Source organism: Heterocephalus glaber, unplaced genomic scaffold (genome assembly GCF_053883595.1).
Source record: "Heterocephalus glaber isolate CG9 unplaced genomic scaffold, H.glaber_assembly_v1.0 deba00000122, whole genome shotgun sequence".
In the NCBI taxonomy this organism is placed as follows: Eukaryota; Metazoa; Chordata; class Mammalia; order Rodentia; family Bathyergidae; genus Heterocephalus; species Heterocephalus glaber.
Window position 1 is genome coordinate 70321756 of NW_028258138.1, and position 17668 is coordinate 70339423.

At 36.7% G+C, this 17668-nt stretch overlaps 1 protein-coding gene across 2 annotated transcripts; it reads right to left on the reverse strand.

Annotated features, from left to right (window-relative positions):
- Positions 1-17654, reverse strand: Lrrc58 (leucine rich repeat containing 58). 2 transcript variants are annotated; one of them, XM_087215941.1, is made up of 5 exons: positions 17488-17654; positions 17087-17454; positions 9667-9795; positions 8727-9004; positions 1-5781 (listed from the first exon to the last, which is right to left on the reverse strand). In XM_087215941.1, exons 1-5 carry the CDS (start codon positions 17584-17586, stop codon positions 5573-5575), a joined length of 1083 nt encoding a protein of 360 aa, XP_087072067.1. In that variant the 5' UTR covers positions 17587-17654; the 3' UTR covers positions 1-5572. The 2 variants fall into 2 exon arrangements, with proteins under 2 accessions (XP_087072067.1, XP_004835702.1); XM_004835645.3 differs by having other exon boundaries at positions 17087-17654.
- Between the last annotated feature and the right edge of the window lie 14 nt (positions 17655-17668).

Sequence of the window (17668 nt, forward strand, 5' to 3'; positions counted from 1 at the left end):
TAGAACTGGATTCCAACAAAACAATTTAATAAAATAAGGCACAATGTTTAATAAGGCAAAATTCACACACATTGGTATAAGATTACAATATTCTGTTATGTCCTGGGAGGTGAGGGGAAAGTACTAAAATTGAAGTAGCTTAAATATCCTTTTTAGAGCATTTACCATTATAAGGTAATATATAAATTTGACAATAAACTATATTGAGAAAATAAAAATTGTTGAATCATACCACTGAGTTATTCATTTACCATTAACTTTTAATTAACTATATATTTATAGATATTCCTAATTCACACAGCTTTAAATACAGAAAATTAAGATATCAGATCATACATAGTAATTTGCTCAAAGTAAAACTCAATATATTTTCAGTATCCTTTATTGATAAAGTCTGAAACTTTATGAAAAGTTAAAATATTGGATATTCTAAAATTTTCTCCCATTGTTTTTGTTTCTTATGAATACAAAGTGAGTTCAGAACACAACTTCAACACAAGTCTCTACATGCTGTAAAGTGGGGTTAAAGTTAATAGTCTTTTCTCGTAGCTAGTAATCAATGCTACTTAAATTATTGACAATTCTCAAACATCAATTATAGGCAGAATCAATTTAGTAATGTTTTTGCAATACTGGCAACAATAATGTCAATCTTATTCTAGTTTCTTCCTTTAGCTGGAATTTTGAATAAAACAATTTTATCCAATTTTATTCACAGCCAAAGGAACAAAGTATGTTCTGCTGAATGCAGATGGTCTTTCTGCCATGGCTTTCTGGCATGACAGTATATAAATACTGTTCATTTAACTAATAGATTTAATGTATACTAGATTGAATACTGTCCCCTACATGCATTACTGAGACTGATTAATGCTAAGTGAAAAGTCTAGTAGCACCCAAATTGACATTATCCTGTGAATGTTCAAATAATGTGTAATGTTTGTTAGTGAACTATTTTTAAACATCTATTCTTTGAAAATATGGACCAAGAAAAATATAAAAAGAATTAAGCTATTTACACACAATGTATTAAAACATTAACCTCTACCCTTTCAACTTATAAAGAAAAGCAGTAGCCAAACATGTCAGGCCTGAGTAACAATGTCTTCATATGATACTGTAAATATGAAGATGCTTAGGACCTGCTGTTATCCTTTGGTGTTACCAGACAAACTTTCTAAAGTAAAGAAATATGTAAGAAAATACATCACTGATTTTATTTCAGGGGACCCTGATCTTTATGGTTCTGACCTCCTGTAACAGTACTAAATTAATTGGAGTTCCCTCCCCAGAAGCCTATGCTCATACACTGGGTCCTGTTTTAGGCAAAGAATTTTTCAGGATCACAGTTCTTCAGTGATGTGCAAAAGAACATGCGGCTGTCAAAAATAACATATTCAATGATACAGTTCCTAAAACTAAAGGCTGAGAGTAGGATTTAAGGCACATACTTTCTGACTACAAATGAAGGCATGCTGCCTTTAAAAAAATCATGACTAGGGCCAGGGATTTAGCTCAGTGGCACTGCGCCTGCCTCACAGGCGCAAGGTCCTGAGTTTTATCCCTGGTACCAAAAAAAAATGACTATAATGAAAATATAAAATTATATGGTATTAAATTCATTAATGTTATATAAGAGTGCTTTACATAGAGATAGTGAAGGTCGAGGACTTTTCTATGCAGGAATCACAACTATGTATTATTATAGGTTGTGTTGCCTTAAAACCTATACAATACCCTTTACTATGGGTTGAATGCCCAGCAAAACTTAAAAGCTCATTATGTAGTATTTTGGATTAAACAAGGAGTAATATTTGTAAGGATACAGTAAAATCTCTACTTTTGTATAAGAGGATCATCTAGGACAAATAGGTACTCATAGCTACAGTTAAATGAATAATACAACTGGTAGTTTTCTATAATGAGCTATATGAAGATTTAAGATAACCATTATTTTTATATGTAAATAGCTACTGCTAAAATGCTTTCAAAGATCAAATTTTATTTGTACTATTGACTTGTTTTTCTTTTTTAATGTAATGAACAGGTAAACATTAACCAAGGCTTAATTGATGAACCATAAGTTCCAGGTTAATGAGGTACTATTTTCTCCCTTTAGGAAAAGCAAAGCTGGCTGTGAGAAAATCCTACTACTTAGTGGCCCTCCATTATGGAAGGATATGGACACTCCCAACAGCAGACACTGAATATATTTAGAGATAAAAGTTTTTGGATGGTAGTAGGCCACTTAACTTCATTTTTAAAACAACTTATAATATTACTATAAAGAGCTTTCTTGACTCATGGATATTCCTAAATTGCTGATGACATCTCTATTCCTGTCTTTGTTGCTTTTAATGATTTTGTTTAAGGCTCTAGCACCCAGACTGTTCCTTCTTTTCTATTTGAAACTTATTATTTACAATACCTGATAATTTGCAGTATTAAGCCATACTTTTGTGGCATCAACACAAATTTCTCAAATCTGAGGTGCAGTTTACAGTGCAAACCTTTACTTTCAAATCTAATGATTTAAAATTCTAAATATCAACAATTTTAAGCTAGGTGTGGTGGTGTCTGCCTTTAATCCTGGCACTCAGGAGGTTGATGCAGGAGGATTGCCATGAGTTCAAGGCCAGCCTGAACTACAAAGCAAGCCTGTCTCAAAAAACAAACTAAACAAAACTTAGAACAATAGATGCCTTTTGAGTAAATTTAGAAGTAAAATATAAACAGTCACCTTCAAATCAATCTCTGCTATTCAAATAGAAGGAATACTGAGAACCCTGACAAGCTGGTCCTTATGCCAGTCAGTCCCTGAAACCATGGAATCAAAATTTCATATTAGCTAATTTTCCTATTTCTTGTGTCCTAGGACTATCTCTCTGACTCAGTTTGATGATGCAGACAAAAATGGATTCTAGGAACAAAGACTACTAAGAATGTACAATGTACCCATTTCAATTTCAAATATTAGCACTTAAGAATTCCATTCTATACAGATTAATACTTTTGCTTAAGTAGATTTTTCTACAACAGTTTCATTCAGTAAAATCATTCAACTGGAACAATATCAAAAACTTAATTCACAAATCTCTTTTTTAAAAACTAAAGTTTATCAACTGTGGTTAAACACAAACATGACTAAAGAGAGAGACTACTACTTTAAATACATAGTCTGCTATATGACTTGGAAGCTGGTTATCTTGTTTCTAGATGATTAAGTCCCTTGCATCTATCTCATCTCCTAATTTCTATAAACATTTATAAGAAAAGGGAAGGTGAAGAGAAGAAACAAGGAAAATCTCAGAAATTATTAGCAGCTTTTGTGAAGGGTAAGGTCAAAGATTTAAAAAAAGATAAAACTGGCTAAAAGATTTCATTAAACATTATCAAAGATAGCTACATATTGATAATAGACTTTTGAACTATAATAAACATTTTGTTACACATACAGTATGTATCTACACTATATGGCATGAGCTAAAACTACTTCTGGTTGGAATATTTACATCTGTAAAAGATCAAGGGGTATACCATCTTTCAAGAAAGCTGAAAAGGCTAAGTAAGATTGTTATATTTACGCACTTACCTAGTTATTTTACAAAGATTCTTAGATTACTCAAGCTGTTACTTAGGTTAAGCTGATGGTCAATAAGGTAAAGGCACATGTAAGCCAGAAAAATTTGGTCCTATTACTTTACTATAAAGTTTTTCCATGAAAATACTTTATGCATCTAACTAAGTCACTTAGGTACAAAATGTTTTAGGATTGTCACTTAGGTACTGCCTAAGTCAGATGTACCTTTCATAATTTTGTAGTCTTTCCATGGCCCAAGTGAAGAAGCAAAATCTTTATTATTTCTATTTTATGATATAATCACCCATGTATTACTGTTAAGCAACAGAAATACGTTAGACTATTTCTATAGATATAGGCAGAAAATTTCTGAATCAAAAGAAAATAAACCTTACTACATTATAACAAGGTAAAGGTAAAGGGATTCACTATAGCAGCGTTTCACAACTGCAGTCATGAAACTCTCATGTTTCATGAATTAACACACAAATACACAAACCCTGAATTACCCTATACTATACTTTCTTCTAGAACAAAAAACTATGTTAAAAAACTTAACCTATATGTTACACTATTATACAACTGGCTTTTAAGAAATAGTGTGTACCCTTTAAGAGATTACCAGATGCTCTAATGCAATCTGACCTGTATATTACTGTATATTTAACATTTACCAACTAGCCATCACATTATTACTGGTTGATTACTAGTGTGTGTTTTACAACAGCAACTTACAGTTGCCCTATTATTAAATTTTTAGTCTATATTAAAGTAGTTAACAAAAAATTGATAAGTTTTAACGGCAAAAAATTGTGAATCCTTTTCCCCTGTGGGTACAACGTATTTTTGAAATTTTATCAATATTTTATTTTCAAAATCTTCCATGATTAAACTAGTTTTGGAAACTGTTCTATTGTGCATGAACACAATAATCCCTGCTTTCAACTTTATTTTGTTCCACTGTCATGTTTTTCTAGTTGCTTTCTTTTTTTCTTAAAGTGTAGGGAAAGTTACATTTAGTACCCAACACATAGAAAAGTCACATTTGATTATTTAAAATTCTAAACTTTCCCCCCATTTATTTAATGCAAGATACAAAGAAGCCTTCCTAGCTTCTAGTTTTCTGTTAAAAACTATTCTGTTTTACAATGAACAGATTAAGATTGTGGCTTTCCATTAAGTGTAAAAGCAGTTTGTTCACAAGGGATCACTGTTACATTTACGTAAAAAAGTAAAAGTTATGATGGCCATGAGTTCAGCTGTTAGATACACAGTTGTTAACCTAGTTCTAGTTCTGTTAATGTATATTTTAAAGTGTTCTGCATAATATGTCAGTTTGTTCACTGCTCTGGCACTTTTTTTTGAATAAGCTTCTATTACTTCGCTAGCATTAAGGCACTGTTGCAGTCACTGGTGGATTAGAGTTATTAACAATCATATAAAACAAAGGAGAACAAAAGAGTTAAACATCCCATTTAAAAGTAACATTCCTTACTTTACCACTTGGCTGGTCACAAAGGTTAGGTCCTATGTAACCAGCTGTGAGCACACATGAAGAGGTCTGTAATCTAAACACATGGGCAACACATGGAGAGAGTGAATCCCATTTATGGTATAGTGTTCAATCGAAACCCAATGACAACTCTGCTAATAATTACAGTGTTGATAATTTCTTTCATCTCAATCACCACTAATTACAGTCCTCGTGGCTTACTATAACACTGTTCAGAATGTACCATCCTGGTGAGAGATTCAGGCAAAACTTGAGTGAAACTGCCACCAACCCAAATTGGAACTGCCATTCAGAGTAAGTTATATTAAAAGAATCCAAACATGGAAACTAACTCATTCCTGCTGAATGGTAGATGAAACTTAACATCACCAACTCTTTCACGGACACTCAAGATGAAGATAATCAACTTTAAACTCTATGCTCTTTTACAATCACCCCTGCTCAGTTTTTTAGTATTTCATAACACCCTGCACTTGTGTTCAACCAAGAAGAACTTTCTGCATTCTGTGTGCAGCGACACTAGCTTCGTCTTCCGAGTCAGACTCACTCTGGGACGTGGAGCTGTGTGAAGCAGAACTGCAGGGGGAAGAACATTCTGGCGAACATAAGTAGTGCATCAGCGGGAGGCGGTACTTCCCACAGAAGTCCACAAATTTAATTTGTCTGACACAACAGTCAAAGTAGACTCCTACAGAGAAGAAATATAAAATAATCATTACAAATAAGAAGCCAGAATTTCTTTTTCAAGTCTTTCTCCAGAATTCTGGAGAAAACTCATACACAGTTTTCTTTTGTGAACTTAAACAGAAGTACCTAATAGTGACATCTATACAGCTATTTATAGAACTACTGGAAGGTCTTAGACATGACACTATGGCTGCAAAGAGAAGGCAGGGAGATTTATCCTAAAAGAAACGGCTCAAAGGACACTGTTTACTTAGCATCGTTTCTTTTGCTGACTTGGCGACAGTGGTTGGTGGGAATTAAAAGATACTGACAGTGGCCTTCTTCCATGCCCAAGGCACCCTCTCAGTACTACCCAGAGTCAGGAGACTAAATGAAAGAAATACTCCCTTATAATGATCTTAAGGAATAATTTGTTATATACAATCAGCAGGAAGAAGGCAGAAAGCAGATGCACTGGTGATCTCACTTGATTTTTGTACAATTATATAATCTATGGTAGACTGAAATTAGTATTTGGCTCCTTGGGTTCCTAATTTAGTGCTCTTATCTGCGGCCCCTCAACTAGGTAGAAATGTGAAGAGAGCTCAGAGGAATGAAAAGTTTGATCCTTAGAAAGATAATGAATATCTTTAACACAAAGCTATCCTGATTATTGTAGTACAACAGGAACATAACAGAACTCTGGGTCTCACTATCTCTCTGGAGAGGAATCTCAAACTTTATAGACTCTACCTACGTTTCCCAACTATTTTCTGTGTTTACCACACAGAGACCAAACTAAAAAAGCTGTGGCCCAGCAAAGGAGAAGTAAGATTTCTACATTTTTCCCTGATACCGCCTGACCTTCTAGGTATAGTATATTACTTGAAACAATTTAGAAAGTAGATACACTAAGTAAATTGATGAATCAACAGACTGGTAATAAATCTTCAAAACTCTACTGACTTCCTGAAAAGAGATGAAAATTATAAACTAAAACATTATGAAATTATTATGAGCTCAAATAGTGTAACTCTCTTATCATCTGTAAAATATCAGCCTTCAATAGGTAATCTGGGGGGGGATATTTACTGGTTTATTTTATATATTATCTCAAATTTTACACTAGTAATTTTCTAAGCATTGCTAAGATAAACAGGACTTCAGTACACTAAGAAGTTATTAAGAAATCACTAAAGAGCAAAGGGAGAATTTTTTTTGTTTTTTTGAGACAGGGTATTGCTATGTAGTTCAGGCTGGCCTCGAACTTGGCAATCCTCCTGACTCAGTTTACCAATCCCGTACTGGGATTACAGGCATACACCTCCATGCCTGGCTCAAGAATTCTTATAGAGGTCCATTTCTAGAAAAAGATGGACTCAAAGCATACTAGGACCATGAGCCTGGGATCTGGTGGCGATGCTGCCCCATGTGAATACAGTGCTGCTGTTAACATCCAGTTCAGGAAGGGGAGCCTCAGAGAAAAGCTTACACACACTCAACTAGACACAGCTTCGCGACCTCAATTTATTTCTCTTTTTTGTTTATTTTTTTATCTACAGAATGCAATTTATTTGAAATCCAAGACACAAAATGACTCATTTTTCTTAAGAAACCACATCAGTTTTACTCTCTGAATACTTAAGGATTCTCTATTCCCAAGTGCAGGGAATATTACTGAACTGTAGGCTCAAACGATCCATATTGCAACCTCTATTTATTTCTAGTGCTTCTGGTACCTGGGATCAAACTCAGGTCCTTGTGCTTGCGAGGCAGGGAGTGGAACCACTGAGCTAAATCCCTGGCCCACCTCTATTTATTTCTAAGAGTGTATAGCCAGGAGGTGCCAGAGCATGATCCTTCTCTCTCTTTTTAATCCAAAGTATCTTTTAGCTCTTATAGCAATCTTTGAGGAACTTAGTCATTTTTCCCTCTTTTTAAACTTATAACAATTTCAAGACAAGACTTTCAGGAAAAATCTCACCTGGTTTTGATCATCCCTCCTTTGATTTCTAATAGCAGATTGCATTCCTAGGGATAATTATCTTATTCTGCCCTATAGTGTATCATTTGTTTATTTCTCTCCAAATGATCTAAACTCAAATTTTGAGCCATGGATTTAAAAGACTATAAAGTGCTAGTGTACATCCTGAGATCTGCATGCATTCAGCCCATTCTCATACATCCTGAAAGAGCACATTTTCCTGGGTATATTCTTGTGTGTGAACCCCCAAATACTGGTATTTTCTTGTGTGAATCAAAAAATACTATAGAAAGAATTTAAAAAAACAAAAAGTGGGCTGGGGATGTAGCTCTGTGGGTGAGCACTTTCCTTTTATGCGTGAGGCCCTGGGTTCAATATTCAACACCACACACACACACAAAACACATACACATGAAAGAAAAGAAAGAGAAAGAAATCTTCAGAGGGTAAAATGTCTTACTTTCAGGTAACTTCCTGTTATGGCTTGTATCTAGAAGTCTCCCCAAAGCCTCATATGCTCATAGACAGGGCTTTTTGGAGGTGGCTGGACCTAGAGTGTGTGAATGTGCACTAAGAGATGATAACTAAATTAGCCCATTGCTTGGCTTAGCATGGTTCTGGGTGTGGAAATGTGGGTGGTACCATGTAAAAGGTTTGTTGCCTGGATAGGATAAAAGGAAAAGTAGGCAGGCTTGCTGCTTGCTGCCTACCCTGCTATGGACTGTTTCTCTTCCTTTGCCATGCCATCCTGCTGACTTGCAGCCCTTCCCTGGAGTGAACTGCCTATGGACTGAAACCTCTATGAACTATGAGCTACAATGAACCCTTCCTCCTTTAACTTTTGAGTCTGGAGTATTTTGTCCCAGCAATGAGAAAAGTAACTAAGGCAGTGCCTTCTTCCAAAAGCCTTAACTAATTAGAACAACAATCAAAATTTAAAAATAACTATATAAGTAGGAAACATGAACAATGAATTTACTTACCACCACACTTTGGGTTTGGGCAATTGCTGGCTGAACTCAAGTATTTAAGAAGATTCCCAGGAAGATCACAGGGAGTGTAGGAAATATTTCGCATCTTAATGGTCCGCGCAGCTAATTCCAGGAGAGTTGGAGGGTGGTAGGTTAAATCTCTAACAAAACGAACAACCAGTGGATTTCCTCGTAAGCTCAACTCTTCCAAATGAATAAGGTTGAGGATCTCTCGGGGCAGGTATGTCAGCAAGTTATTGTGGAGACTGAGGGAACGAAGTGAATGCAACCTAGAATGAATCCAGCACAAAAATCAATAGCAGTGAGCAACATAACTACTAGAAAGTTTACGTATTTCATGAGCATGTGCACAGACATACGTATGTACAGATGAAGAGTCAATTTCCCTGTAAGAATCAGCAAAGAAAGATGCTAAAACCAGATTAGAGTGCAGTTTTGTAAGTGCCATAAGAGATTTCTACCCTTGGAATCTTAGAGCCCTTAGCATACTAGAAGAGTGTGCTGATGTCTTACATGAGATTAATGTTAGAAGTAAAGATCTGGGGGAGCATACTTTGTCATTCAGATAGCTAAACCAGGAAAGAGTTCAGCTGCAATAGGAATGAAAATCCTTTATATTACAAAGCCTTGTTAGAATGATTCGTATCAAATATAAAATCACCGAAAATCCTGTAAAACTCAGGAAAGCCTATGACAAATTAACTTCTTCATTACAGAAAACAAGCTGAACAAATATTTTGAAGAATAAACCAGAGCACTCAGAAGTAAAATTTAAAATAACCTAATTCACAGCAAATCACTGAGTTGTAATTATCATGTCATTTACTACAAGTGTACTTAATTCTTTTCTACAGGTAAAAAAGTGCACTAAATTCAAGATAACAATCCCTAAACATAGATGTTTATGTACACATAAACTAAAGCTACTCACTGTGAAAGCTGAGGAGGCACACTTTGGATTTTGTTGTCACATAATACCAAGTAATTCAGAGAAGGCAGATTTGCTAATTCCGGTGGGATTTCTTTGATGAAGTTTCCTCCAAGATATAAACACTCTAAACTGAAAAAGATTTAAATGATGAAAAAATAAGAGTATATAAATGTGTTAGACAAGATATTCCATTGTCTCTACTACAGTGAACACATTTTCATCTATTTACTCTGCAAATGTATTACTTAGAAGTTGCTACATGCTATTCGTTCTCCAGAGAAATAATGCAATACTCAGGGAGCTTACACTATAGTGAAGCAGACAAGACAAACCAATGTTAAACATTATAATTAAACAAATAACAAGTCCAGGGCCAGGCATGGTGGTGCACACCTGTAATCTCAGCACTTCAGAGGCTGAGGCAGGATTACAGCAAGTTACAGGCCAGCTTGAGCTACATAATGAGCTCAAGGCCAGCCTATATTACATACCAAGATGGTTTCAAAAAACAAACAAGTCCAAAAATAAGCATTACATGATTAAAATACTAAAATAAGAGCAACACTTTACAAATAATACAGAAGTTGAAAAAGAGAAATAAGAAAAGGCCACAGCAGCTCTTACTGGAAAAGGCAGTTGCAGCTGGACTACAAATTTAGCCATTTAAAGGGCAGAAGGAGGAAGCTCCAGGCTGGAGGAGGAGGGCTTTTAAGGCTCAATTAGTACACACTGTTTAAGAGAACTTTTTTTTGTGTGTGGTGGTACGGGGGATCGAACTCAGGACCTTGCACTTGCGAGGCAGGTGTGGTGCCACAGAGCTAAATCCCTGACCTGAAGAGAACTTTTCTTGACGAATCCAGAGATAAGGTTGGAAAGAGTATAGACGATAGGAACCCTAAATTCTGTGGCAGTATGCTTGGGTTTCATGTACTAATAGGCAATGGAAACATCACTGGCCTTTTCTTTTTAAAGTTGAAAACAACATCTGAAATTTCTGTATTTCTTCTTTGTTCTTTTTTTATAACAAAAACATTCTTCAGACACTGTCTAAATAAATAACATGTAAAACTGACTCTTTCCATGAAATTAAAGTTCCAGATAATGACTGTGCTCTCCTACAAGAAGTTAACATTTTTGATATAATATACATTGTACCCAAATATAATGGTGCTACTCTCTGTGGTGATGGCCATAGAAAGGCTTTCTGCAAAGACTTTTGCAGTGGTGGCAGAAGTCAATTCTTACAATGTACGTGTACACACATATACTATGTCACTACTATGCCACTGCTGTCTTCCTGTTAAATCTGCTAACTCAGCAGGTAGAACTATCATTCTTCCAAGCCTGTTGCCCCTTACCCCACACATAGACACACATATTTGCATCTGAACCTCGAACAGACAACGGTTTGTGATTCCTAGACAAATGCTCTACTACTGAGCTACATCCCCAGCTAAACACTTTTAAAGCGGAAGAAAACAAGCCAGGTATGGTGGCGCTTGCCCAGTAATTGTAACACGGGACTATGAAGTAGGAGAAATGCAAGGAGGCCAACCTGGGATACAATAGCAAGACACTGTCTCAAGAAAACAAACAAAAACAAAATGAGAAAAAGTGCCCAACTAGACTGTGACCCAAACTTGCATGGTAAGAATTGGAAATTACTTTTAAAGCTACAAAATCCAACCCTGATCTAAATGCAAAAACTCAGTATAGTAATATGAGGGAGATTCCTGAGAATGGGCAGATTTTAGAGTATGAGGTATAATTTTAACAGATAAAGCCAAGTTGTTCTGCAGAACTCTGGGTAGTTACAAATCCACAACTAGCACTGAAAACACTCCTTAACCTATAACCTTGCCAAAAATAATTTGTCATCTTTAATTTTTAAAAAACTTATGGTGTAAAAAATAGTTCTCATTCTATACTTTAATCTGTAGATCTGCAGCTTCCTAATTATTAGTGAAATTTAGCATCTCTTTACATATTTCTGGCCGTTTGTATTTCTTTAGAGAATTTCCTGTTCAATCATTTACCTATTCTTCTCATGGGTTAGATAACTTTCATGCATTAATCTGTTGGGAGCTTTCTGGTTGTTAAGCATCCATTCTGCACAACTTTGTTCCTTTGTACCCAAGGGCACAGTATGTTCATGTTTTATATGTAATAAAAGATTATACAATGAACTTGTAAGCTGAGCAATTCAAAATTTTTTTTGTAGTTTTTAAATTATTTTTGCCTTCTTACTGGTTAATGTCTTACCATAACATGCTTTTCCTTCATCCCTTCAGAGTTCTGTCAATTTTTGCTCTCAATATATAGAAGCTATACTGCAGATACATTAAAGTTCTTGACTCCTAAAACTTTTTAAAGTGTTGTTCCTTAATTCATATGAAGATTTTTTCTTTGCTCATTTAAATTAATTCTGCCTTGAAATCTATTTCATCTGTTTATCAATACTGCCTAGCAGTTTTACCTTTATACTTACTTAATTCCAGATCCATTACTTACTGGTATAAAAACAGGCTAACTGCTTCCTTCTTTAAAATAGACTAATATTATTATATAGTACATGAAATACCTACTCAACAAATATAAATACCAACCATTTGCCAGATACCATTCTCTCTAAACTTATAATGCTTAGCAAAAATAAGCAGACAAGTAATTTTGATTTTTTTCCCTTTCAAAGATTACTTTATAGCCAAAATCAACCATCTGATTACAAGTTGAGTAAGTACCCAAGTACAGTACTGTTGGAAAAAAAAGACCTTAAGCAAGTTGGTTTGATCCTACCAAGTATGGTGTAATTCATGCTCAGATACTCAGAAATCCTGGGTTTTCAATGATTAGAAATATTTTAATAGACTAGAGTATTTAGAATTCAAATAAAAGAAACTACCCTGGAAAACAAACTATTTTAATTAGAAGGCTTACTGGGGAAAAGTTAAATAAACTTGAAGACCTTTTAATGAAGGATTCAATAGTTAGTAACAACTTGCAATATAGTCTGTGGGGGCAGAAAAGAAACTACAGTAAAGTGAAGAAAGGAAAGAGTGAGTCTTAGGAAAGTATAAATATTATCCCATTTCCTTAGGTCTGTGTTATGGACTGAATGCTTGTGTCCCAAAATTCATGATGAAATCCTAATTCTTAATGTGATGGCATTAGGAGTCAGTGTCTTTGGAAAATAATTAGGATTAGATGAAGTCATAAAAGTTGAGCCTTCATGAACAAGATTAGTGTCCTTAAAAGAGTCCTAAGACAGCTTTGTCTACTTTGTAAGGACACAGGGATAAAACTAAAGTTTATGAACCAGGAAGCAAGTCCTCTCTCACCAGACACTGCCAGTATCTCTGTCTTGGAATTTGCAGTCCCCAGAACCCTAAGAAATAAATTTCTGTTTCTTATAAGTCACCCTCTTCATGACATTTTGTTATAGAGCCTGAAGTTACTAAGTCAGGAACTCAGGAAACTACTCTCTGGTGGCTAGTTACTACTCAGTGTCTTCTCTCAGTGCACTGAAAGTGGGCAGGGAAGTACTCAGACAGAAAGGATGCCAAACTAGAAGATACTGTGACTTTCACAGAGAAAGAGCTGACGTTCTAAAATATAACCAAGCCCATGATTTTGAAATGGTGTACTGTAAATTCTCTTTTGCAACTGATAGGTATCACTAATCAAATTACACAACCAACATATTAAATTTACAATTAGGTCTATTCCTCTCACTTTTAAACTCAATTTTCAAATTTCTAGAAACTTGAATCTTTTCAATGACTTATGGAAATTAAGTTTCTAAAACATACTCTTGCCTAATTAGGGAATTACTGTGAATTAAAAGAAAAATTGTAGTATTTTAAAATTTTAAAGTCCTTGTGTTTGTCAACATTGCACTAATTAGAGGTGGAATAATTCAGTTTGACAAACATAGAAAAGAGGAAAATCATTCATGAAATTTACAGAATGAATTCTTCCTTTCCTTTCTGTTTAGTGTTAATGCAGCCAACTTAAATTTGTTTCTTGATACTGAAATCGGGTGATTTTTCTCTACCAAGGGCCAATGAACCACTGAAAAAATACATCAGGTTCCCACAGTGACAAGCAATTGTAACCACAGATGTAAACAGAAAATGTCTTTTGCTTCCCACCCAAATAAAGATGACATTAAGTAAAATAAAAATATATATTAGTCCTATATTACATGGTTGGTTAAAGGGAGATGAAATTAAAAAAGGGTTTTATGATGCCAGGGATTTAGCTCAGTGGCGCTGTGCCTGCCTTGCAAGCACAAGGTCTTTAGTTTGATCTCCAGTACCAGAAAAAAAAAAAAGGTTTTAGTTTAAACTTTAACACATTTTATTTATCATCTCAAGTCACCTATCTCTTTCCTAAGATATTGTACACTAGCTTCAAAACATTTCACGGCATTAATTTTTAGCTTTCATTTTGTCACAATCCTTTATTCTCTAAAACCACATCAAAAAGATAGTAAGAGTGTCGGAAACAGAAAAAGAAAAGTGTTACATGTACTTAAGAAGAAAAGACTAGGAAAATGTACCAATGAAATTCTTGGCTTAAACCTACTGTCCAAATACTAATACCCTGTATGCCAAACAACTTTGAAACTTTCTATTGCCAGTCTTATTGCCTGATGGGTGGTAAGTTAAGCTCTTCCCCACTTAGTGTCTGGGCTAAATGACACTAGGAATAAAAGGTAGAAGTAAAACAAAACTGACAGAGGAATAAAAGGCAATAGTTCAGAAGAAACAGGTTGAACTATGAATTACACATTTTCAGCATTATAAAACAAAGTTTGTTCATATGAAAATCAAAAAAATTAAACCCATTTGCTGAAATATAAACTCATATTTTGATGGATAAAAATCTATATCCACAGCCTAATTTACTCCAGGGAAGTAAAGTTAATCATAAAAATTTTAAGATTTTTAGCATTTACTTACTTCTTACACTTTGAAAATGCTCTTTCAGAAACTTTTAAAAAAAGATTTTCCCAACATGGGAAAGGATCAACAGGGTACAAAAACATAGGTAAAGACATCTTGCTAAATCTGGAGAAGTCAATGACATCAGTTAAGCCAAGAATGTTTGTTTTAAATCAGGTGTGGTAGTGCAGGATAGCCCAAAGCCAGCCTGAATTACAAAGCTGTCTCAAAAAACCAAACTAAACTAAACCAAAACAAAAACTGTTTATTCCTTCCTGGAATAATGAAGGATAGGAAGAAAGGGGATGTTTGCATGGATTATATATTCTACAAAATTTAAAAACTGTCCTTAAAGAGGGCAGGTATCTTCTTTTTTGACAAAAAACTAGACCCAGTTTAAAAAGCATCATGGCATAGTATAGAACATTCATCAGGGTTACCAGTGAGGCCTAAAGAATACACATGTATTCTGCAAAAAGTTGATGTTCTTAGTGTTTATGTAGCAGAACCTCCACCTCTATATTTCTGGAGCTCTAATGCATTATTTTAGTGGTGACTAGTTAGCAGTCTTTGGAGGTTGGACCATAGAACTCTCACTGTCACTTTCTAGCCTCAAGCAAGTTACTGATACAAAATGTTTCCTCATCTGTTAAAAACAAGGATCACCTCCATCACTGAAATGAAATGAATAAGTTCACTGCCAAGGCTTTTTCTACCTTTAGGAGTATAATTCTACCTGACCCTTTTGGCCTACATTTAACCAGTTATGGCCTAAAGTTTTACTGATTCCTATCAATAAAGAGAATATAAAAAAACACTGATGTAGAAGATTCCACACATTACTGGTGTCACAGACACAATGATGAATAACCATAGATAAGCTGTCAGTCCAGAAAATCTGGTCAACCAGGCAAATGACTTGGACCACATGTGCAACAGAACATAAGTCCAAAGATTCCGATTCCAGTCCTATTTTGCTGTCGGGAAAAATGCCTGGATTTGGTGGTAGATTCCAGAGGTTAAATCTACTTCCACCACTTACTGGCTTTGCGATCTTGAGACTTAGTATCTCCGAGCCTTACTTTCTTCCTACCTGTTGTTCCTTCTACTTGGACTGATCCTAATGTCCTTGCACCCTAGTTAATTTGTACTCTTCTTTCAGAAGCTGGCTCGAGGACCAGAAAAGGTCAGGTCTCTCTGTTCACAGTACTGTTTGTCTTTACAGATGCTATGAACACTGTAATTAAATAATGAAACTTATAACGTTGTTTAACATCTCTTCAGCTAATACGTTAGCTCCATGAGGGCAGGATCCCCATCGTATTCCCAGCACCTCGGATAGTGGTTGACACATGACATGTACTCAGCAAATACCTGCTAAGGGGTAAATGAAGGGACATTTTGTCCAAATGCCTCATTCTGCAGATTAGGAAGCTATGGCTAGGATATGTCAAGTGACTTGCCTAAGGCCAGGACACCAAGAGTTCTTATTTCCAGGCCAATGTTTTTTACACTTAAATCTGAGATTCCTTCCAGCTCTAGCATTATCTTTGGAAATTTAGAAGATGAAAATACAGATGGTAGGTAAGTTACTCTTATTGTACTTCCAATCCACTGCAAGGCACCTTTATGGTACTTAATATTATCCTGTTTATTTCCTTCCATTACATTAAACGTACATTTACTGGTTAAAGGTATGCTGAGGCAGAGAATTCCTTTAAACAAGGAATTAAAATAGAAAAGATAAATGCAATGGTGAGAGATACAAAGTATACAACTTAGCAATAATTAACTGTCCAGGAAGCAGTAAAGGACAGAATCATAGGGGTAACCCTTTATATAAATGTTAAAGGAGTTTGGCAGGTTGAAAAAAAAAAATTCCAGGCAAAAGGAACCACACATGCACAGAGGCTCCGCATCTATTCAACACACATAACACACATTTAGTAAGTGCCTACCTGTGCCAGCTGCTTTCCCTGCAAGTTGGGAAAGTGCATGGCTCAAACTTCACAAATGCTACTGTCGGTATTGATACTGAGGAAAGGGAGCTGACAAATACAGTGAAAAGCAAGGGGTAAGATCAGAGCACCGTGTATGCCATGCTAAAAAGCAAGTATAGTACTTTAATCTACAGGCATGAAATACTACTTAAGACTTTTGAGCAAGAAGTGACAATCTTGGATTTATATCTGTTTCTCAGTACCCAGTTAGCTCAGATTACTGCCCGGACAGAGGAAGTAAGACAGAAATAGTATCTCCAAAATTTGCACGAGCCAAAAGCAACGCATGAAACGCCGTGATAGACGCAATCTTACTAGATCTTCCCTGTAACTCGCGGAGATGGTCAGGCAGGAGTGACTATCCATAAATTAAAGTGAACCCGCAGGAAGCCTGCTACGAGACAAACGCCCGGCGCCCCAGGGGACCCAGATACCGCCCCGAGCCCCCACCCACTGGTGTGCGGAGCCACTCACCTCTGCAAGTTCTCGATCTCGGCCGGGATGTTCTGTAGTTGGTTGCCGCCCAGGCTGAGGGTCTGCAGCGCTCGCAGCCCCAGCAACGAGGCGGGCAACTCCTGGAAGCAGTTGCCGCTGAGGTTGAGCACCTGGAGACTGCGGCTGAGCGGCGACTGGGCCAAACCTTTGGGCAGCGCGCCCGGCCCGCCGAGCCGGTTGTTCCTGGCCAACAACGTGCGCAGGCCGCTCAGCGCCAGCAGTTCCGGTCCCAGTGCGGTCAACGAGTTGCCGCTCACGTCCAGCAGCTGTAGGTGAGGAAAGCCACTGCGCAGCGCCCGTGGCAGAGACATCAGACGGTTATGGGGCAGCAGGAGCCGCAGCAGCGCCTCCCGCGAGCCGCGCCGCTCTTCGCTGCGCGCCTCCAGCTCGGACTCCAACGTTTCACTGGAGACACTGAGGCGGGACCAGTTAAGCTCGGCCTCTCCGGCCACGGCCACAGCCGCCCCAGCCTCCTCCATCCCGGCCGCCCGGCTCGGCCTTCCGCCGAGCTCGGCGGCGCACCGGAACCTGAACTGCGCCTTGCGTCGGAAGTGGCGCAGG

What these genes read in the sequence shown, in the direction of transcription:
- Lrrc58 (XM_004835645.3), bottom strand. Translation starts at nt 17,586, where the DNA reads ATGGAGGAGGCTGGGGCGGCTGTGGCCGTGGCCGGAGAGGCCGAGCTT. An exon ending in GAGATCGAGAACTTGCAGAG is followed by an intron (nt 9,796 to 17,086) that starts GTGAGTGGCTCC and finishes AATCTTTTTCAG; the next exon opens with TTTAGAGTGTTTATATCTTG. An exon ending in CCCAAACCCAAAGTGTGGTG is followed by an intron (nt 5,782 to 8,726) that starts GTAAGTAAATTC and finishes TCTTCTCTGTAG; the next exon opens with GAGTCTACTTTGACTGTTGT.